At 39.6% G+C, this 23,051-nt stretch overlaps 1 protein-coding gene across 25 annotated transcripts in view; it reads right to left on the reverse strand.

The window, feature by feature from the left end:
* Positions 1-4,434: 4,434 nt before the first annotated feature.
* The window catches only part of JAKMIP2 (janus kinase and microtubule interacting protein 2), a 175,802-nt gene continuing 157,185 nt past the window's right edge, over positions 4,435-23,051 (reverse strand). For 22 of the 25 annotated variants that reach the window (XM_038530572.1, XM_038530571.1, XM_038530559.1 and 19 more), the window contains 3 exons: positions 20,386-20,451; positions 17,004-17,074; positions 7,315-7,857 (listed from right to left, as the gene is read on the reverse strand). In XM_038530572.1, the coding sequence (XP_038386500.1) occupies positions 17,024-17,074; positions 20,386-20,451 (117 nt within the window). In that variant the 3' untranslated portion in view covers positions 7,315-7,857; positions 17,004-17,023. Of the gene's footprint in view, positions 7,272-7,314; positions 7,858-13,506; positions 13,694-17,003; positions 17,075-20,385; positions 20,452-23,051 lie in introns of those variants that run through there. The other 3 variants (XR_005355505.1, XM_038530554.1, XM_038530574.1) reach the window with 3 other exon arrangements.

The following is a 23,051-nucleotide window of genomic DNA, read 5'->3' on the forward strand; positions in this document are numbered from 1 at the left end:
AACCACTGAGCCACCCACGTGCCCCCATCTTCTGAAATTCTAAAAAAGAAGTGTCATATGGAACTTCACATAGATGACATAGATGTAGTGGCCTTCGTTCTCAAAGTTTTATAGTAATTACAGGCACAGGTTACCATTGATCATTTTTTTTTCAGTGATAATTTGATATAGATGCTTTTGATCAAAACCAACGACTTTATACGTATAAGTGTGTCTGCATGCAAAAGAAATGTATTTGTTGAAACGGATTTTTATCTGGAGCATTTTCAGTGAGAAGAAAACAACAATTCAACCTCATGTTCCATATGCAACTACTGAGTTGCTTAAATAAAATAAGCATGATTCATCAGCCACTTGACACAAATCTTTAGCCATGTGGTAGGTATGCATTTGACTGCATATCTGCACTTTTTTTTTTTTTTTTTTTAAGATTTTGATTTATTGGGCAGCCCAGGTGGCTCAGCGGTTTAGCACCGCCTTCAGCCCAGGGCATGACCCTGGAGACCCGGTATCGAGTCCCATGTCGGGCTCCCTGCATGGAGCCTGCTTCTCCCTCTGCCTGTGTCTCTGCCTCTCTCTCTCTCTCTCTGTGTCGCTCGTAAATAAATAAAATCTTTAAAAAAATGATTTTGATTTATTTATTTCAGAGAGAGTGAGAAGCATGCAAGCATGAGGGGGGAAGAGAGTGGGAGAAGCAGACTCCTCGCTGAGCAGGGAGCCGGACAATGGGCTCTATTCACGGGACCCTGGGACCATGACCTGAGCTGAAGGCAGACTCTTAACCGACTGAGCCACCCAGGTGCCCCATATCTGCACTTCTGTAGTTGGACTTGCTCACCTGGAGGGAAGACGAAGAACTGTATCCTGAGAGGTAGGAGGAGTCCCTTCACGTGGGCCCAGTGGATGTTTACTCATCTCCCTGCCATTGTGGTAGGAAGTGTCTCCCATCCCCTTCTCTGTCTCCAGGAGACACAAGCGTACCTTCTTGAGCTAGGATAAGCCAGTTAAGTTGTTGACATGGTGGCATATTTATGTATCAGAACTAGAGTTCATCAAAACAGAGCTTTTCATTAAAAATATTAGATAGAATCCATAATAGTAACTGGCTATTGCTTGGCATGTTGATATACTTGGCACCTTTTTCAAGGAGGCTCAGTCAGTTGTAAGTCTTCATCAGATAACGTAGATTGTGATGTCTTGAGGACTGGGGTTATGTTTTATTCTTCTCTGTTTAAGGGTCTGACATGGCACACAGATGGCTCCTATAAATGAGTAACAGAAGGTTGTAATCAACTGATGAGCAATACTTGTTGCTAAAGCACTTAAGGCAACTAAAGTTTGCTGACATTAAAGATAAATGGGTGCAACTAAAAGAAGAGACTGTCTCAGCATGGGTTTTTCAAGCCCACCCCCAAACAGCAATATTATTTATAGTAGTTCTGAACTACACAAAACTTTACCTCATAGTGTGCCATCTCGGTTCTTTGTTTCATGCATACGTGGATTGTTTCCCACATTAATCCGGAAGCACTTTGAGGGTAGACCCATGTATGCCAGGCCATAAGGATTGGTACATAATGGATGCTCACAAAATAATCTTTGTTAACTAGCTCCGTCTAGTGGCTCTATATGGTAGGGCAAAAAAGGTAGGTGAATAAAGGAAAAGAAATAGTATCTGGATTAAGGATGGCAAATACCTGGCAAGATTCTTTCCCAAATTATACTCAGAGCAGGCAGGCTAAATGATCACAGTTCTCTCCTCAAAAATGTAAATTCTGCCTTGGACTCTTCACCACAGTGCCCCCTGGCAGGTACAATAAAAAATTTAGAGTAAATAGATGAGGAAAATCCTATTTACTATCCTTGATGTAGAATCTGATCACTGACATTATACCGATAGCTCTGACTTGCTTTACCTTGTTTTCCAAAAGTAGTACTGTTAAACCAAGCAAAACCAAGAATCTGTGAACAATGCAAGATAAAGTTTTAAAAAATGCAGCTTGTTTTATTTTTATATAAACTAAAACACCAGAGCTCATTGATTCCTATATTAAATACATAAATTATAAAATAACCATTCATAAAACTTTACATACAATAAATTGATTCCAATCTCTACGGTAATACATACAGTACATGTACATGTTCAGTGTACTTCAGGGGATCATCCTGGTGAAATTCAGTCCATCTATATTTTTCTCCCATTAATAAACAAGCACTGAACCAATATATGGAGTCATGCTAATGAGATGGAGATAAAGAGCCCCAAATGAGGCAGTTGATTGGATGACAGCTCTGAGAAACTGGTTCCTCTGGCTACATGAACGCAGTAGGCATCTGGGGAATTATGTATTCAAATACATTGGCTCTCTTCTTGAGTCCCCATAGAATTGGATCTTGAAGGTTAAAACATGCATGAACCCTTGTTGGAATGAGATTTCTAGCTGATAAAATTATGGGACATTTGGGTGATATTAATACTGTAGATTGTACCAGACTTTCTGTTGCTCTTCCTAGAAAACCACTGGCATCACTACCAGGCTGGTTTATGGGTCTAGGTGACTGGAAAGCCAATGAGTAGTTCTTCGCCTCAGTCAACATCAGGGAATCGTGGTAGTGAACAGAAGGTGGAGGAGGAGGAGGGAGAAGAGGCAGGGAAGGAGGAGAAGAGCACAGACACCAGATGTTAACTGAAAATATGAGTTACCTAGCAGCATAGAAAAACCCCTTCCTCAAGTCCTCAATCCTAGGACGGAAGTACACATTAAGCGCTCACATCATCATCTATGTACAGAATATATATGTGTATATATGTACATCACATATTTATAAAAGCGTTTGGATTTTGATCTGTCTCGTTGTAGGAAGTTACTATAGTGAATGGGGGAAAATAGGCACATTTTGTGAGATGTCAGTCAAATCTAAGTGATTGATGATATTAATGGATGCTGGGGATGTGCTTTGGGGAAATTGCATTACCCACACTTAAGCAAGTTTGTAGAGTCCGGATTGTAGGCAAAGTTGGACTCAAAATTGTTTGTCTACACCACTTCCATCCTACAGAACTTAGATATAACAAGGATGGAAATATAAGCATGGGTGCAAAGACCTCAAAGCAAAAACACAAATGCAAAAACAGGGAACTTCACCCAATCAATCACTGCCACCTCTGAGCATGCTACACTAAGATGAATATAGCAAATTATAATCGTTCTATTTTTGCCACATTATTCCTCAAAGTATATCTTTAGTAACTTGATTAAACACGGGACTTGGACTTTCAACAACAGAAGGTTTATATAGGAAGAACTGAACTACCAAATTAAAGGCAGCAAAGGAATGTGAAACCTGCCCTGCCCAGTACTGAAATGGAATTAGAGGATCAACTCCAACCTCCTATTATGTCTGAATCCTCTCACCAATACACCTGAAATTCAGTCTCAAGGTAATATATTGTACAGAAATGACAAGGCAGTTGAGCAGAATGGAAGCTTTTGTCCTGTAAGACCTTGTGACCTACTTTTTTCCCTTTCAAAAGTAAGAAGTCCACTTAAGGAGAGGCTTGGGCCCATCCTGTAAGTATTAGCTCATGACATAAAGTCATCAAAGATTTGCTTTGATTAATCTCTCAGAAGTTATATTGAACTTTTTCAATATAGTAGATAAATGTGTGTATATATATGTATATACACATATATTTGTATACATATGCATATATACATACATATATAGTCCCACTCTTTGACAGATCAAAAAATGCAATTAAATATTTAGAAAATAAAATGCCTATGCTGCCCATTCATTTTGATGTAACATAACACACACAATCCAATTATTTTAAACATTAACACAAAACTGATAAAGATCGTTTTTACAGTTCCCATGAAAACCTAGGCAGTTTTTCAAAAACACTTCATTTTGAAACAATGAATTTATGGGTTACATTGAAGACATTAAACATGTGAATTACACAATGGATTTACAGAAAAAGTTGACAATAAATAGGCAAAAAAGGAACAAGTTTATCAAAGATTTATTTTAAACAAAAATTTAATTGAAATAAAATACTGTAGCAAAAATTATTTGGCAAAAGTTTATTTCTTCCATACTAGCAGAGAAACAAATGTCCCCTTTCTACCTCCAGTGATGACCCATGAGCCCTCTACATCATCTCTATCCTACTGAAGAACCAGGCCACCTATGTGACAGTTATTTGTGAATGGAAGAAAAGTCAAAGCAAAATTTATTCTTACACACCTAAAACTTCACCACTGGCAATAATTTCCTTTATATGACATAGGTTAAAAGGGCTATAATTTGGCAAATTGAATTTATTTATTTATTTTTTAAAAGATTTTATTTATTTATTCATAGACACAGAGAAAGAGAGGCAGAGACACAGGCAGAGGGAGAGGGAGAAGCAGGCTCCATGCAGGGAGCCCGATGTGGGACTCGATTCCAGGTCCCCAGGATCACACCCCAGGCTGCAGGCGGCACCAAATCACTGCGCCACCGGGGCTGCCCGGCAAATTGAATTTAAATAAAATTTTTAAAAAAGGGGATCTGACACTTATTTTCAGCACATTCTAGTGTTTCCTAAAACAAAATTTGAGTGGCATTAGAGTAAAATGGCTAGACAGTCAATTTAATAATAGAGGCTTTTTAGTATGATAGCCAAATATAGTTTTCAATTTTTTATTTCCTCATAGAAATTTTCCTGTCCTGAATAACTGTCCAATCGGGGCTTTTGTTTATGTCAAACGATTCTTTAATATCGCCAGTTATGTTTATTTTCCAAGAGATGAATACTTGGTTAAGAAAAAGTAAGTAAATGAACCCTGAAGAATGCTGTTCTATTAATTCATTGGCCAAATGTGTCAGAATAGCTCAGATGCAGCAATTAAAGATCAGAGTGGGGATTATGTACTCTCTGTAAGAAGTGGAGCCACATTCAGCCTTTCCATTACTAATGAGACACTTTGTACTATTGCTGAACATCATATGCAAGGGAAGCATTCATTGAAATATGATTTACTCCTATGGGTCCATGAGTGAAGCACAGCTTTACAATTTTGTTAATGTTTTTATAATTGTCGAAATGAATAACAGAGATGTACTTATCAAAATATTTAGCCTCATCCAATGGTGTGTCAGGAGTAAGACTTGGCAAAAATATCACCTTTTAGCCTAAATCTAGAGAACTTTGCTTATGTCCTGTATGTTAAACAAAAAGTAAGAATCCCTCCTATCTCCATTTGCCCTAAACACTTGTAAAGCTGCTTAGATGGTCATCCTACCTGTATTGCTCTTCTATGATTTTTTGTGTTTGATACAATCAGATTTATAGCAGATAAGGTCCATGATCAAGCTGTACTATTTTTGCAAATGTTTCTAATCATTTAAATCAAAGTCAGCATTTGTATATAAAATTTAACATACAAGTTTTGGTGAAAAAAAGCAAGATGAGGAGAAGGAAAGTAGGTTTGATATAGCAGATGGAGTATGAATTTGCTCAGATGGATCCTAGAATGACCAATAAAGAGCAGAAGAGAAAAAGTCAAAGGAAGAGTAATTTATCCCGTTCCCTATATGCGGAGATTTGAAAGGGTTGAGTCACACACTGTGGTGGCACCTTCTTTCACATTGCCTGCACAACGAATGTGCTCTTCCTAATTAGTGAAGAAACTATCCCGTTGAATAAAGAATCCAGCAGGATAATTATTTTGTATATTCCCAGTAGGACCTATTTCTGTAGATCTCCCCCAAAATGAAAGGGATGATCAGACTAATTATGCGATACCATCACTTTACTCCACGCCTCGATTTCATAGTTGGCTTTCCTACGTTAAAAGTGGAGTTTTGGTATCATGGCATGCATATGCAATAAGGAGAGCTAGGAGATGCTTATCAGTGAAATGATGTTCTTCTATCTTGTTCAAAAGCATGAGGTGATCTATTTACTATGGGTTATTAGAGATCTCGGCTCTAGATCTCCCAACCTTTATTGCTAGCAATATCCCAGGTTATTTGATGGGAAAGCTTCAGTGCTGCAGTGCTTAGATTTAACCAAACTGAAGCACTATTTTATTACATGGGGGACTCTTTCTCAACAATACAAGAAAGTCGAATAAGATAGCAGTCATATTTTTACAAAGCACTTTGTGCTACTTTAAGCACCTCTTGTTCCAGAATTGCAAAAAAAAAAAAAAAAAAAAATTTATGAAAAAGCATTTAACCTCATTTTGCAGATGAGGAGACTGAGGCACAGAGAGGTTAAGTGACTGGGCTGAAGACACCTGGGTCAGCAGTAAATAGAAGGATAAATCGTGGGACCCCAGCATTGTAGCCTTTCTTGCATATTCTTCAGTTACTGGTCTGGCTTGGAAAACGCCAGGGCTGAAAACCAAAGAATAAAATACGGAACTGGCATGTGGAAGGATTTGTGTAGTGTTTCATAGACAGGGTTTCTGGCTCCCTACACACACTCCTTATGCATGGGAAATCTAGCCCTGTAAATAAAACCTTGACAACTTGAAAAATTGAGGCTGTTTTGTTATCTACAGTAAATGAGGTGTAAAATTCACTTTTCAGGAACACTTATTGGCTCTCAGAGCTGAATCCAAGACTCAGTATTACGTAACTTAGGAAGAAGTACTGGTCTTCTACTCGTCTCTGGTACAAAACGACCTTATCCGTAACATACGTTACTTCTGTATAAAAAAGGTAGAGCTATCTTGCTGCTGTCAGCTCTCTGGAAAAAAAAAATGTCATCAGTCTAAAGGACAAGAGGTCAGAATGCTCTAGGCATATCAGGTGACTTAAAAAAAAATCCTAATCCTGTTTTATAGTCACATCTCTGTAGCAAACTCTGAGTTTACTTTTCACCTCTAGCATGTTCTTACTTGAATCACAGAACATATTTGCCTGCAGGCCATACGAAGACCAGTGTTTTGGAGGCTGATCGAGAGCTGCTCTCTGGCATTGCGTCCTCAACAGGAGTCAGGGAGCCTGTGGCTCAGGGTGTCAGTGGGAACGATGTCCGTCTGTCCGGGGGGCACATGTGACCAGGCCAAGGCCGCACGGAATCTGCTTTGATCTCAGCTCCACTCCTGCGCTCCCTGGCCTTGCTGCCAGTGTTGGGGGGGCTGGCCCCCGGGGTCCGCTTCTCATCACCGTGGAGGGATGCCCCCCACAAGCTGCACCTCTTGCAGAAAAACAAACGGGGAGACCGCGTTCCTTCCCATTCGCATTCGCTGTTCCTGAGTTTGAGACTAATAAAGACAAAAAGCAAATCCCTGTAGTAAGAAACCAGACTTTTCAAATGAAACATTTTATTGTAAATAGCTCCTCATAGGTATTCCTCGGGCTTCGTTCCCCGCCCACCCTTGTTTGTTTGTTTGTTTTGATTTTTTTTAAAATGTCGATTTCAGGACTAGTGTTTCCAAGGGGTGTGGTTACATTAAAAGGATGGATCCCCCTGCACGGCAGGGGTACAGTGTTTCTTTGTAACTTTGGTTCCATGCCCAAGACACATCTTTCCTTGATCTGCTGAAACTGTTGCCATTGCTGATTTTTTTTTTTCCTTTACACATTTTACGTCTATTGGTCTTTTCTTCTGGTTTGACATATACATGTTTCATTAAATGCAGCATATATTGTAGATTTTCAACAGGGTCATGTGGGAACTGTCAAGTAAGAAACCTTGGATAATGGCTTTAAAATACACAGTTGTAGTCCTGGCTACAGGGTAGTTCTTAGCTTTTTTGATCTCCCTCTCACTGCTGTAAACATTTCTGCCATCTTGGAAGGTCTAGAAGCATCTGCCTTTCTGGGGTCTTATCCGTGTTTTCGGTTACTCTGTAAAATAGAGGGAAAATTCTTAAATCATCATTTCTGTCATTAGCTGAAACAGGAAAAAAAAATTCTTTTTTTTTTCCCCACACAAAAAATTATTCTTTACCACCTCTTGGAGCTCTATGATTTAATGCAAGTTACGTAAATTATGGCTCTGAGCTTAATTAATCTTAAATGAGAAAAGAGAATGATTGATTTCAAGGGTTATATATGTACATAAAGTGATGGACAGGTCTTGGTTCATAATAAGCGGCCTGATGTATCAGCAATGATCACTGTGGCCTTTTCTTCTGAGGCCTTCCAAGACAATACCTTAAGAAACTCAAATGAATTATCATACTCCCAAATATAAATATAATATTATTGAAAAAAGCATGTCTGTCTATGCCCTTCAGTGACTTACTTTTATGTCATACTTCCTTCTCAACAATTGTATCCAGTGGCAGGTGGTCTCCACCCTGAGGTCCTGACCTGGGGATCCCCTGGGAGTTATGCCATTAAGGTTTCTTAATTGGCTCCAGATATTCCTGACAAGGTACTTCCCTGGACTATACCAGTTAGGACTCCTCGCCCTATTTCTCTTTTAGTGTCTGGGTGTTCGCTTGGTTATAAGTTAAGGCTTTACTACTCTCTTCCCCAAAAAAGCCAGAGTTGGTATACAGAACATTCTATCATGTGCTGCTTAAAGACATGGCCTTCAGAGTCTGAAAAACATGGATGGAGAAAAATAGGATTTCCATTTTTTCACTGCACATCCAAGGATAAGTTATTTAAATTCTCTAAGCCTTAATTTCTCCACTTATAAAACAAAAATACTAATTCTGTAGCAGGATTTTACTGGTGCCCAGAAATAGCAATCAAGATCCAAAGTGGTGGGAGGCACTTAGTACCAGGAAGGCTTCTAGTCCAACAACCAGAGAGAAATTAAAGATTCAAAAGAATTCCTGCAATCAGAGCAAGTCAGAAATATTTGAGTTCCTATTTGCAGGCCCACTTTGCTCCTAAAGACTAGACATGAAAGAAGGAGTGACAGAGTCACAGAGGGGGAACTAGTAGGAAGGAAGTGCAGTGGTTGAGATGCAGGAGGGAGGGATGGGTAGCGAATGGCATAAACAGAGATTGGTGGTGCTTGTACAAATAGGACTCATGTTCTGCTGCTCAAACACAGAGCAATGCTCATCTATTGCACATCTTCCTTTGTCTAGCTGGGCAAGAACTTGAGACGGATGATAGGGCAGAGACAGGGGCAGTAGCTTTCTTCCTAGCAAGATGCTGTGGCTGGCAGCACCAATGTTGAGACTCAGAATGGCTGAGGAAGAGCTGGTCTCAGCCGGTCAGGGAATACTGCTGTGGGCATGCCCTGCACAGCTTCTGGAGAACTCACATATATGTTCCCCTAATGGCCAGTCTTTCATCACCTCTCATAGACAGGATGTCAAGAACTGGTCAGTAACAGCCAGAGAAACAGCATCAACCATCAGGGAGAGGGTCACAACCACTGTCAATGCAGTTGAGAAGCATGAACCCTTTTCCCTTTCCCTTTTCCCTGCCCTCTAGGAGAACTCAGCTTTGAAGAGGGAAGAGGGAGAGATCTCTTAGAGCCAGATCATGAACTTGTCCTATACCTGGGATAGGGAAGAAATGAGATTAAACAGGACCTGAGGTTGAATTTTAAATTGAGCTAGACACACAAGAACTGAAAAACTGGAGAACCAGCTTAAGATTTATTAAAGAGAGGAAAATTAGAACCTGAGTGAAAGCCATGTTTTGAGAAAAATAGGTAGTGTTCGTATTTACATCCCACTGAGTTGAGAGACCCAAGCAACTAGTTACAACTGTAATATTTCTACATTCCCTGGTAGAGAAGAGAATGGATCTTAATGTATATAAAAGATACTTTAAGGTGTGTGTGTATATAATACATATATAAAATATATACAGTATATGTATGTTTGTATGTATAAATTAAATATGTGAACATAGAAAGTCTTTTACTTACAAACTTTCAATTTATATATTCTCAGAGTTCAATTGTTTCCAAGTACATAGGCATCATTTCTGCCTGTCACAACTGAAGTAAAGCCCATCCTTTGAGTAAAACCACATTGGTTTCTTTAAAAAAATAAATGGACGTATAGGCAGTCTCCTAGAATATTACATTTCTGTACATTGAGTATCAGTAAAGGAACTCGGAGCAGAGCCACATTTATTCAAATGAGCATTCCGAATAACTGAAGGGCTACCCAATGGGCCCACCATTGATGACCCATTCTCAGTAAACCAAAGGTCAGTACACTGTAACTAAAGCTGTACAGAATATGAATTCACCTTTGACTGAGAAGGCCCTTCAGATACGACAGAGCCTCGGGGATTCCTAATAATGGGTTGCTTAACATCATTGAGCTTTAGCTTCCTCTTCTGTAAACAGTGATTGCAGCTATCATTTCTGAGAGTTTACTACATGCCACCAGACTATAAGTGAATGAGAACAATTATATCATTTCTGACTTGTGACTCCAGTATCCAAGTACCCACCACACTGCCTGGTTCACAGATGACACTTAGCAAATATTAGTCGGGTTCAGTTGACAGGCTACTTATGTTTACCATTCTTTAGGGTTTTCTACCTGCTGGAAGCTAGTTTAGATCCTTTATAGGACACATATTTAGAAGCATATTGATTGCCTCTAAATACAAACTGTAGCTACCTCCTGATCTCAAGTTATAAATAACCCCAAATCCGGGACAGTAGTCACTCCCTCTTCCTGCTTCGGAGGTCTCTGTCAAGGGTGCCACCACCCAACCGACTGTACCAGCCAGACCCTCAAAAGGGCCTTCCTGAACCTTTCATTCTATCAACCCTCATAAACAATTTATCATACAGCAAAATATTCAGTAAAGGGTAGCTCTTACTATTATCTCCAGCTTACAGATGCGGAAACTGACCCTGTTAGGTAGGTGGCCTATGAGAGTCCTAGTGAGAAGGACAGATAACACTGAATGAAATGTAAGTGAAGTCAGAGGATCAGAGAAGGCTTCCCTGAGTCCCTGATTTTACATCGAGATGGGTAGGACAAATGGATATTCACTAGTTGATGATTGTGTGGGAAATGTGGTCAAAGTAGACAGAAGCACATCTCATAATGCAGGATCCAAGACAGAATGCTTAGTATGTCTTAGCAACTTGGCTTTTTATGAGTCTTTCTATGTGCCAAGTACTATAGTGGTTGCTTCACTTATATAAGGTCACTTAATCCTTCTGAAAACAGTAGATGCTATTACTTGATAATTTTTTATATTAAGAAATCGATATTTATTTATTTATTAAGATTTTATTTATTTATTTGACGGAGAGAGAACATAACCAGGGGGACTGGCAGGCAGAGAGAGGGAGATGCAGCAGGCTCCCAGCTGAGCAGGGAGTCCAAAATGGGGCTTGATCCCAGGACCCTGGGATCATGACTTGAGCTGAAGGCAGATGCTTAACTGACAGAGCCACCTAGGTGCCTATTAATTAAGAAATTAATATTAGAAATATATATTAGAGAGGTATAATAGTATCTATTTTGTAGGATCTCTCTATTAAATAATAGATATGAAATGCATTCGTTCAACCACAGAACAGATGTCTTCTTCCCCTTCTTTACCGTAATATCATCACTATCATTAAGAAGTATTTATGGATTGTCAACTACAAGCTAGGCACTATCTGGGTATTGGGGTTATCATATGAAGACTACATGATGATCCTGGCCCTCATGAACCTATATACAATGAGGAATAGAGGCATCAATTAACTACAAAAACCAAAACAACCCAAATGCATGTAAAATTTGGCTGGGAGTGAAATCAAGGAAGACCTCCCTGCAGGAATCACAAGTGAGCTGAGATCTGAAGGAGAAGTGAGTAGGCGTTTTCTAGACAAAGCAGGGCTGAAAGTACTGTGCACACAAGGACTGCATGGGCAAACCCCTGTGGTAGGTAGAAGGGACTAAGGCTCGTTAAGGAAGCTCCTAGATCAAGAGAAAGCCCAAGGGATTGTCTGCAGTTAGACCACACCAGGCTCTGTTGGCCATGTTAAGGGAATGGGATTTCACTCTAATGATGATGTTTTCTCAGGAAGGGGGCATGATTAGATTTGCTCCTATAACTCCTGGAGAGTGAGTTATAAGAGTGTACAGTGGAGAAGCATTGAGCCAGGTGAGTAGGGCATCCCCACAGGGAGTTGGGGGAGAATGTATTTGTTCATGTATTCTTTCCTTTGTTCACTTGTTCTTAAAGTTATTCTCCAATGACACATAAAGAACAAATTGGATAATCATCAGATAACACTACCACGCTATCCAAGGCTCTGATCTAACCTGTCACAAATCTGCTTTCCCATTCATTTACCCAACCATTTACTCATTCATCTGTCTTCCCATCAGTCCATCTGTCAAAATGTATTCAGTGCCTAGTATATATAAGACACTGTTGTGGACTTGAAAATACAAAGATAAAGCATAAGCCCTATTCTATGCTTTCTTAATAGTCTAATGTATAAGACAGAAAGGGAAACAGTCTCAATATAACTAGATGAAGACCAGTAGATAATCTACATAAAGAAAGACTGATTAACTGGCATATAAATGATTCATCTTATCTCTTTCTCTTACCAATATAAAAGAATAAGGGACAAAATTCTTCATTTTAAACAATAAATATAGTAGAGTCATATTGCCATTTGTTTTCCATAGGCCGCCTATAGGCCTTGGCAGGAGGAGGGATCGAAAAAATATAAATGTAATAAGAAGTAAATATTTGCATATTTTATTTTATTTTATTATTATTTTTTTTAAATTTTATTTATTTATTCATGAAAGACACACACAGAGAGAGGCAGAGACACAGGCAGAGGGAGAAACAGGCCCCATGCAGGGAGTCCGACGACGTGGGACTCGATTCTGGGTCTCCAGGATCACGCCCTGGGCTGAAGGCAGCGCTAAACCGCTGAGCCACCTGGGTTGCCCTATTTGCATATTTTAATGGAGAATTTGTAAATAATTGACTGGCTGTTTTTATAGTACAGTATATTTTTTTTAGCTTTTAAAAATCAGAACAATAATACAGTATTATGTGTCTTTTAACATGTTTTATGTTATTAGGCAGGAAGTGAAAATACTGAGCTATCAAGATAGTTCAAGTGTCCATGGTTGACACTAGAATCATTAAAAATAAGCTAGGGGGGATGCCTGGGTGGCTCAGTGGTTGAGCCTTTGCCTTCGGCTCAGGGTGTGATCCTGGAGCCCTGGGATCGAGTCCCACATCAGGCTCCCTGTGTGGAGCCTGCCTCTGTTTCTGCCTCTCTCTCTCTCTCTCTCTCTCTGTGTCTCTCATGAATAAACAAATAAAATCTTAAAAAAACAATAAGGATGAAGAAAAATGAATTAGAGGGGTACCTGGGTGGCTCAGTCAGTTAAGTGTCTGCCTTTGGCTCCAGTCATGATCCTGGGTCCTGGGATTGAGCCCCACATTGGGCTCCCTGCTCCACAAGGAGCCTGCTTCTCCCTCGCCCTCATGCTTGTGCTCTCTCTCTCTCTGTCTCAAATAAATAAATAAAACCTTTAAAAAACCACAGTGAACTTGAATATATAGATGAAGAATCATGATCACCTGTTCTCTGTCTGGTCTTCCAAACTTCATAATGAACAGAGCTGGTTCCATTATGTTCTTCATTAACACGTCCCTCTTCAGAAGAAGAGGATTTTCAATGGGTCATTATGATGAATATAACAATAACCTGGTGATAGCTATTTCTGTATTCCTCTCATTTTCTTCTTTCCTTTGTCTCCCTGTATAACTGACATGAAAGAATTTGTGGTACACTATTTATTTAGAATAAATATACAGAATGCATAGGCAGATGATATCTCCTAAAAACCCTCCTACCTGGGGTTCCCTTGCTTAAGATAAAAGTCCCAGTGTAATCTGTGGAGCTGCACCATTTAGCAACCACTGAGAGCAGTAAGGGTGCCTTGGGACCCTTTAGTATCTTCTAGATCACTGATAAAAATGACTTAGGTGTTATAATTGCTAACAGAAAAAAAAAAAAACCATGAGTGGCTCCACTTTAAGGGCCACTTTACATATAATTTAAGTTAGTCTTGGGTTTAAGAGCAGAACATAAATCCTTAATTTAGTAGGAAAAAGATTTTTATGGTTATGTGTAGTAAGCCTTACTCCGTGCCGACAAGCCAAATGTTTATCTCCCTTACTTCTTCCTATCTCTCTCTTATCTGCTTTGGAGATAAAAGTGGCATTGATCTATTTCCAGTCATGTCTTCTTTAAATAGAGATTACTCCCTGAAAAGAGGAGACGAAAAGGCAAATACTTGTTCTGGTTTAGGTGGTAAACCACTTGGTAATGTTAGAGATTATAATTTCTTTTTTCTTTTTTTAAAGACATTTCTTTGTTTTAGAGAGAGAGTACTTGCAGGCAGAGAGAGAGACAGGGAGAGAGAGAGACAGAGGCAGAGAAGCAGATTCCTCGCTGAGTGTAGAACCCAAGGTGGAGCCTGATCCCAGAATGCTAAGTTGGAAGCTTAACTGACTAAGCCACCCAGGCACTTCTAGAAGTTATAATTTTGAATTTTTTATATTGACAAATTCAGAAAATGTGAAAGCTAACTTTTAAAAATAATAATAGCTAGGAGTTGCTGATTATTGAACTATGTTTCAAGCATTGTGGTAAGTCCTTTATACGTATGATCTCATTTAGTTCTCTCAATGTAATATACCACATTGAGGTAATATAACTATTTTACAGAATAGGAAACCTCATCTAAGGTGGATTAATTTACCATGACATAGCTTGTAAATGAAAGGATCCAAACTTAACAGAGTATCTAACTTCAAAGTTGTAACTCTAAACTACTCAGCCATCTTCCTATACATATTTTAGATTCCCCAGATTGTTACCTTAATTTGCTATATTATTATTAATTATAATCATGACTTCACTCAACAATTACTAAGTGTCAGTTATGTGCTACTCTGGAAGAAAAGCAAAGTAAATTTCGTACAACCCTCAAAGAGTCACACAAAAAAGGAAAAAGGTATAGAGATGAGTGCATTGTAAATTCAAAACCTCATAGCCAAGCAGTACTACCCACACTGCAAAAGACACCCCTGACTGTTGATACATATGAATGTAAATGGTGCTCACAATGTGAGAGAAATGCCCTCTTTCCTTTGTGAGGCAGGATGGTGGTTTGTAAGGGGCTAAAAGCCTCTAGAGCGAGGCTGTCTGGGTACAAATGCCAGTCCTGCCAATTGTAGCTCTACAGCCTTGGGTAAGTCCTGTGTCGGTGTTTCTCCAACTGTAAAGAAAGGAATAAAATCAGCACCGCCTTTAGAGGAGGTCATGTGAGGACTATTTTATTGATTGTTAGGATAGCCCCTGGCATGTAAGTGTTAGCCATCACTGATGAGAATATTCAAACCTACTCATTTTCTAACTAGTATTTATGAGTTTTGATTCTTCCCTCAACTATCACATAGTACTTGTGTTTCACTAAACTTTGTCCTGTTTATTTCTTTATTATTCTTGTTTGGGGAGGGCTATTCATTTTCTGACATTTTAGCCATTCCTAAACTTTCCTAGAAAATCTTATCCATTTTGTTTATATATTTTCTATCAAAAAAAAAATTTTTTTTAAGGGAGTGAGTGAGTGGGAAGGGGGAGGAGTAGAGGGAGAGAGGAGAGAGACTCTTAAGCAGGATCCACATGGGGCTCGATCTCAGGCCTCTGAGATCATGACCTGGGCCGAAATCAAGAGTTGGACACTTAACCAATTGAGCCACCTGGGCGCCCTTATTCTCATTCAATTTAAGAGACTCAGTCCTCCTCCTAATGTTCTGCAAGGCTACTATCCTAATTGCCAGACAAAGGATGGCTGTCAGTTGGAATAGAAACTCTTTTGGAAGATGGAATAAAGCCAGAGTGTTGGTTATATACGGATGTAAACTTCCTGGGCATATTTGCTCAAATCCTTCCTTGTATCAGGTCATTCTAAAACATTTTTGCTTGTCAGTTCCCCATCTAGGCAACAGATGATACTCATGGAGAGAGAAAGTATCTCTTCTCTATTTTTCTACTTGCTATAGAAAATGTTGAATAACATAAGGTCCAGGAAAGATCCCCGTGTGATACTATAGAAACACCAAAGTTGATGCAGACCATGATACACAGATTTGGAAGAACACATGGCCTTTCCTTGTTTTTAAATGATGATAACATGAGTTATGGTTTCTGTAGACGTCAGAATCACCTGGTATGGTTATTCAAAACACAGATTATAAAAAAACAAAACAAAACAAAACAGATTATTCCTTGCTCTCCACCTCTCCCACCTTGCTACTCACCTCCATCTCCAGTAACCTGGTCCGTTAAGTTAGAGGTAAGGACTTGGAATCTGTATTTTTCATAACATTGGGAATCAGTGTCAAGATTACTTATGCATGTATTCGTGAGACACAGACTTGATCACTTAGTAATAATAAAACTCTTATTTTTCTAAATTGGCACTGAAAGTGGTCTTATATGAAAAGAAGATCCAATTTCACTGAATAATCTGCTTTTCAGAGTTCTAATCAAGTCAGACTGGGAGAAGGGGTTAAAAGTAATCAGTCATTTTTAGCTTGTTAGACTTAAAGAATCAGAATTTTCAAGCTGGAAGGGATATTAAACACATACGCATATTTCTTCATTTGCAGATAGGGAAGCAACTTTTTCCACACAATGAAAGACTGATAAGAACACTGACCTCCACAGACATCATGACCTCCTAAAGCAATACAGTTACCTAGAACAAAATTCTCAATTTCCACAATACTTGATGGTTCCTTTATTTCCTTAATAATCACCCAAGTGGACTGGATCTGTTTCTCACTTTTTTAATTTTAATTTTTTTAATTGAAGCACAGTCAACACACAATGTTACATTAGTTTCAGGTGACCTTTTCCTCATTTTATGGCATTTGAGCTAATCAAACCTCATGGATTTGCTTTTTAAAAAAAACAAACAAACATGGGCATAGTAACCGTATGCAGCATCCTTCTGATCACATACCTCTTAGAACCACATTTTGAGAATTAAATGAAATCTTACCTGTAAGAGGCACCTTGACATCAAGGCCATAGAATAAAGGCAAGAGAGAAGAACAAGAATAGAAACAGAAACTGCAGAAGAAAAAGAAGAAGATTATGTAAATCTGAATTTCTGTAGTGTCATTCATGTCGTACAAAACCTCAAGCTTTTCCACTTTGTTCAAGTCTGACCATTGTCACATACACCCCAAGAACCTCTTGTTTAAAAAAACTGTATGTTTTACTTATCTATTGGCAAAGTAATGAAATGAATAATTGGTGTCAACTAACATCAGCTCATACATTTTGGGATTCGGAGGGGGTCTAATAGATAGTAGATATAAGCCCCTAATTCTATCAATGAAAAAAATAAGCACCGAACAGTTAGTCAAGAGTCTAACTGCCTGTAATTTTACGGCATAATAAAGCCTGGAATTTAGCCCTGCCAAGTCCTACTTCGTTCCATATTATTGTCAGTTTGTTAATGTGTGGCAGGGTCTGCTAAAAATACAAAAATATGATCAAAGCATACGTTTAATCACTTAATGCTATCACTGCTCGGTTAATGTGACAGGTTTTAGGAGTAAGGCATAGCAGGAAAAATATTAATATGTAAGGTAACCATATACTAAATCATCCACAGTGGGATACTTCTGAGGTAGAGAAATGGGGGGACGCTATTAGTAATTACATCAGGGCAGCCCTACATAACCAACTAATTATTAAAAGTCACAAGTCAAATCAGCTTTTATTTCAAATATCAATTTCCTTGGTGAATCAGAGTCACTCTTTAACCTTTTTACCACACTTCAGGGGCATTCTGTTGGACATAACATTTTTGAATAAGAGTTGTCTATGGCGTTCTCATGTTGAGCGTGTTATTTGCATGTGTCCTGTAGTGCCACTATTTATAGGACCCTTGTTTTACTGTAGCAAAATTGTAGGGACAAGTTATAAACATGGTGCTAGGAGCCATGTATTGGTGACTGTTCTTTAGTCAGGAAAGCAGAAACTCTGTCCCTTGTTTTCACTCCTTGAAGATGGAGAGTGGTAAAATGAGGCCCGTAGCAAAAGAAGATGAAGGGGATGGGAGGCTTCCACTGCTCCTCTGAGGTCAGATGTCAGTGCTACCTTTCTGAGCATCAGGAAATGCCCATCACTGTGTCACTGGCAATGAGATTCTTTGTCCAGGCAATGTGATGAGCCCAATGCAGCACCTAGACCTCTGCGCTTGATTGGCCACAGAATGGTTATGCGGTCCCAGGCAAATTGTTTAATCTCTTTGAAGCTGTTGTTATATTATCTGCATGAAAGGAGATCCTGACATCCACTGTGCCTGTCTCACAGAGTGACTCTGCATGGGAGTCAGTGAAGCCGATGAACATGGAGGTGCTTGGGATGAGGGAAAGCTGCAAGCCTGAGGCAGTCCTGCTGTCTGTGGCTATCATGTGACAGATACCTATACTGTGTACATGGAAATTAGGAATGAAGAATGGTATTTAAGGTACTCTCAGTAGGTGTTCAAACACCACAGGGAAAAGAAAGAAGAGTATTTCTGATGTAAGTGATCTTTAGCATTTTGTCCAGGCTTGTGTGTGAGAATGGGGGTCAAGGGGGTAGAATTGTGTCACACACCTCATTTCTCAATCAAATCTCCAGTCAGAAACCAACTGGATTGTTTTGAAGTGGCTTAATTTACTACTATATGTGGATTATACTGTTTTGATAGCTAAAGAATCCTGTTTACTAGTAGGTACATTACCTCATTTTTATAAATGTTTAAGTTCATATCTGTGATGTGGCAAGGTCAGGGAATTCTGACAGGGGACATAATCTCCCTCCTCCTAAAATTTCCAGGAGGTTTATTAAGAAAATGCCTAGGGTAATGACATTAACAGATATTTAAAAAATCCACACCCCCCCCCCCCCCCTTTTAGTTTCTTTTTCCTTAGACGAATAGGGACTGAACCAAACTAAAGTTTTCTGGTTTGAACTCTGACTTCCTCCTTCTGTCGGCACGGAAAATGACTAGGACCAAGAGCTAGCCAATCAAAAATGTGGAAAATGGAAGACCTGAGTCATGTGCTTTGAGAACCAGGGAAGCTGGGAACAATCTCTGCCTCCTATGGGTCTTCCTGCCAAATGCTGGGAAGTGAGACTCAGACCTTGGCTGATGGCACTTTACCTTTGCCTCATTCAGTTCTACAGGGCTGCACAGCACAGTCTGGAAATGAGGACCATTCAAATTTAAAATTGCAGAGGATGTGTACTTTGTTTGGAAATTTAAAAAGATCACACTTTTTAGTGGAACACCCTGTTTCATCATTTTCACTTAAGTGACTTCAGTGGCTCTCTGTGAAACCCATGAAAGGAGGTGAGGGCAAGGTTTATCATCCCTATTTTATCGGTAAGGCTTAGATACAAGTCTAAGTCACATACCCAAGGTCAGGTAGATATGGGAAGACCCAGCCTATGTAATAATCCAGCTGCTGATGGTCTGGCTACTACTGGCCCCTACCGACTCCCTGTGATTTCATACATACGGAGAACGACAGAAGCAACCGGGATGAATAAAATCCTGCTCATTGTCTCAAAAATGGCAGATGGTTTGCTGTTTTCTTCTTGGGTACCCACGGGATATGCTGCAAAATAGCCACGTTCTTTTGCAACACAGGAATTCAGCCTGGAACTCTGGAGAAAGCCTCTCGCCATCACTGCTGTGTTCCTAACACAGTGCTCCTGGCATCACCGGTAGGAGAACTCTGTTGTGTAGGACTGTTTACCTCACTGCAGCTTGTTTAGCAGCCCTGTGGGAGTCCTCTCCCTTCTCCTGTCCTGCACATCCACAAATGCCCTCTTTCAGAACTACTATGCTTTACCCCTGAAACTGTTGGTTGACTTGGAGGGCTCTTTCAGGCCACTGGGGGAAGTGACATGAAGGCATAATTATCACCCACCAACCTAAGTTTCTGGGCTTACTGTCAAGGGGACACCACAGCACAAGGAAGAAGAAAGGGCTTTTTATGAAGAATGATAAGAGTGATTTTTTTTTCTTTAAAAGGGCTTTAAAAGGCTTTTAAAGGAAAAGCCAAAGTAGAGTCACAAAACTCAAAAGAAAGTTTTGGAAAGGAAACGAAGTAAGAAAGAGGAAACAGGAAAGAAAACATTTCAGAAAAGAATAGGAATTAACACAAAAGGCAAACATGTCCAGGTGAGGCTGCTGAAAGCAGAAGCTTTGCTAGAATGTGGGTGCCTGCCTGGTCGTGAAGGTCATACTGACCGTGACTACACCTGCCTGTGCACGATACACGCTAACTGAGAAGAAACAGAACAAAGTGAGTGAGACTCAGTATTTTCAGACCTAAAACTTAAAGACTGAAATTCATATTGAATTTAACACATACCTTTTCTTCTAAGTCCTTTATCTGTCGTTTCTGAATATCTGTTTTATCTTCTAAGTCACGAATTCGCTGAAGAAGGAAAAAAATAAAACAAACCAAAGAGTTAGTGGGGATTAACAAGAGGACTATTCACCAACCTACAACACAGAACTTGCTATGAAAAAATTAACACTAGTACTCATAGCTGGAAACATCACAAATACGTTTTTCCATATCCAGGAGATTGTTGTTTCAAAAATGATCCATACTTGTGGTGCAAAAGCACTGCATTGATTATACATATATTTTTTAATTTGTTGCCCCTGTCTATTGTGCCCATCCCTGCAGACTCCATCCCTGTGAGGTAGGGTAGTTCTCACCCCACTGCTTTTGGGCTTGGCCATAAGACCTGTTTGCCCAGTGGAATGTAAGTAGGAGAAAGAAGTGGGAATGCCACTTCCTCATAGAGACAGCAGTACGTTCCAGAACTAATAAGCAAAAGCTAACTTTGTCATTAGCCATTTGGACTGGGATTTTTGGTTGTTTATTACCACAGTAAATAGAGCTGAAGGTGCTGCACACAAATGCAGACAATCCTGCTGCTTTTTGCTACTCTTTCTTTCCAACCTCATTTCAGCTCTGCCTCAGGGTGGAATTTCATCACAAAACAGGATTTGCCAGTTCTCAGAAAACAGAACAGCTTACACTCACCAAAAATTCCACGGAGGGAATTGATTAAATTAGGGGAAAGCCAAATAGCAAAAATAGCACAAGTAATCCTAAAGACAAAAATGTTAGTTCCAGAACTGTTTCTGAACTTACTTGTCAACTATTTAACAAAATTGCAGGGATTTAAATAGCACAGATTTGAAGTCAACATTACATAGACAATTATTTGCAAGTGAAAAACAGTCTTCAAATTTCGATCCAGCAATCTAAAGGCTTTTTATGTTCAAGGCACATGGGTATAGAGTGTAGGCTTGTTATTTAATGCCTCTTTTGGGAATAATCAGAAAATGGGGAATTGGAGTCTGAGAAGAAAGCAGTAGAAGCTAAATGAGGTGGTAATATATAAAGAGAGGTTTTTATAATGCAATGTGGGGAGAAAAAGGGGAAGCTAGTACAAAGAATACTTGAACTTAGAAATCTATCTCCCTTTTCTCTGACACAGTGGTTCTCAATTGAGGCTGACTCTGCCTTCAGGGGCCATTTGGCTATGACCGGCCATCTTTTAAAGTTAGTCAATTTAATAGGAAGTATATAATTCAGTGGTTTTAGAATATTCATAAAGTGGTGCAACCATCTTCACTATCTGACTGTCTAGACATTTTTGAATCACATGTGGTCACTAATCACACTGGGATGGAGGTTGCAACCAGCATCGAATGGGTAGAGCCCAGGAGGATACATAGGACAGCTCTCTACCATAAAGAATCATCTGACCAAATGCAGGGAATGAAGAGACTGAGTAGTCTGCTTTAAAGGGAAGGGGCTTAAAAAAAATAAATAAATAAAATGAAGGGAAGGGGCTGAGGTTTGTGTAGGAGAAGATGAGGAGTTTCCATCAGACAGATTATCAAGGCTGACCTTGAAATTATAGGACAATGAATGCTGGGTAAGAGAATGGGCCTGGAAGCTAATGGTGTGTATGCTTGGGAATGATGTGTATGCTTGTGTATATTTCCAGGCATTAAAGATACACAATAAGAGAATAATTTTTTAGACATTTCCATCTTGAGTATGCATGTAATTCCTTGCTATGTCTATTGGATGTGGAGGCAAGTATTCTATCAATAAATTCATGGACCTGTGAGATTACTGCAGTGTCTATTCTGCCGTTAAGTGTGTGCTTTTTGGGCAGCCTCCTACAGAGGACAGGACTTTGCTGGATGTAATGGAGAGTGTGGATGATAGTTAGTTCTTGACCTTGAAGAGTCATTCCATCAGATGGGGAGACAAAGTTTAAAACACAAGGAAAACCAGGGGATATAATATAATTACTTTTTTTTTTTTAAAGATCTTTTATTTATTTACTCAGAGAGAGGAGAGAGAGGCAGAGACACAGGCAGAGGAAGAAGCAGGCTCCATACAGGGAGCCCGACGTGGGACTCAATCCCGGGTCCCCAGGATCACACCCCGGGCTGCAGGTGGCGCTAAACCGCTGTGCCACGGGGGCTGCCCTATAATTACCTTTTCAAGTAGAAAAGGTAAACAGTGGCACAACCAGGTTTAACTTTACCACCAATCTCTAGTAACTAGTACAGTGTTGAGCATAAAGAAGCTGCCTATATGTGTTGATTGCATGAGTTATTTATGCTATAGAGCATAGTGTGCTGCATGCTTTATTTTTTTTTTCCCCTTCCCATCCACTTGCCATCCAACCCAAGAAGGTACCCTGTCAGGTCCAAAACAGATCCCTTTTCTACCTATCTTATCTGTATTGCAAAAAAGTGCACCAAATCATTGTTGTCCGCATCAGCCCTGGTGTGACAGCTTCCTGCCAGCTCTTCCTGTTTCTATTTTAGCACATCCATCTACAGCAGCTTTGTGCACTCCTGACATGTGAAATAATCAGGGCAGTCCCTGAATTTATGGGGGAGAGGAAGAGGAATAAGAATAAATGGGATGTATCTAAGCTGTACTCACCAAATTCCTTCAAGGCCAACATGATTTAGCCTTGTCTTACCACT

The sequence above is a fragment of the Canis lupus genome, chromosome 2, assembly GCF_011100685.1.
Source record: "Canis lupus familiaris isolate Mischka breed German Shepherd chromosome 2, alternate assembly UU_Cfam_GSD_1.0, whole genome shotgun sequence".
Taxonomy (NCBI): Eukaryota; Metazoa; Chordata; class Mammalia; order Carnivora; family Canidae; genus Canis; species Canis lupus.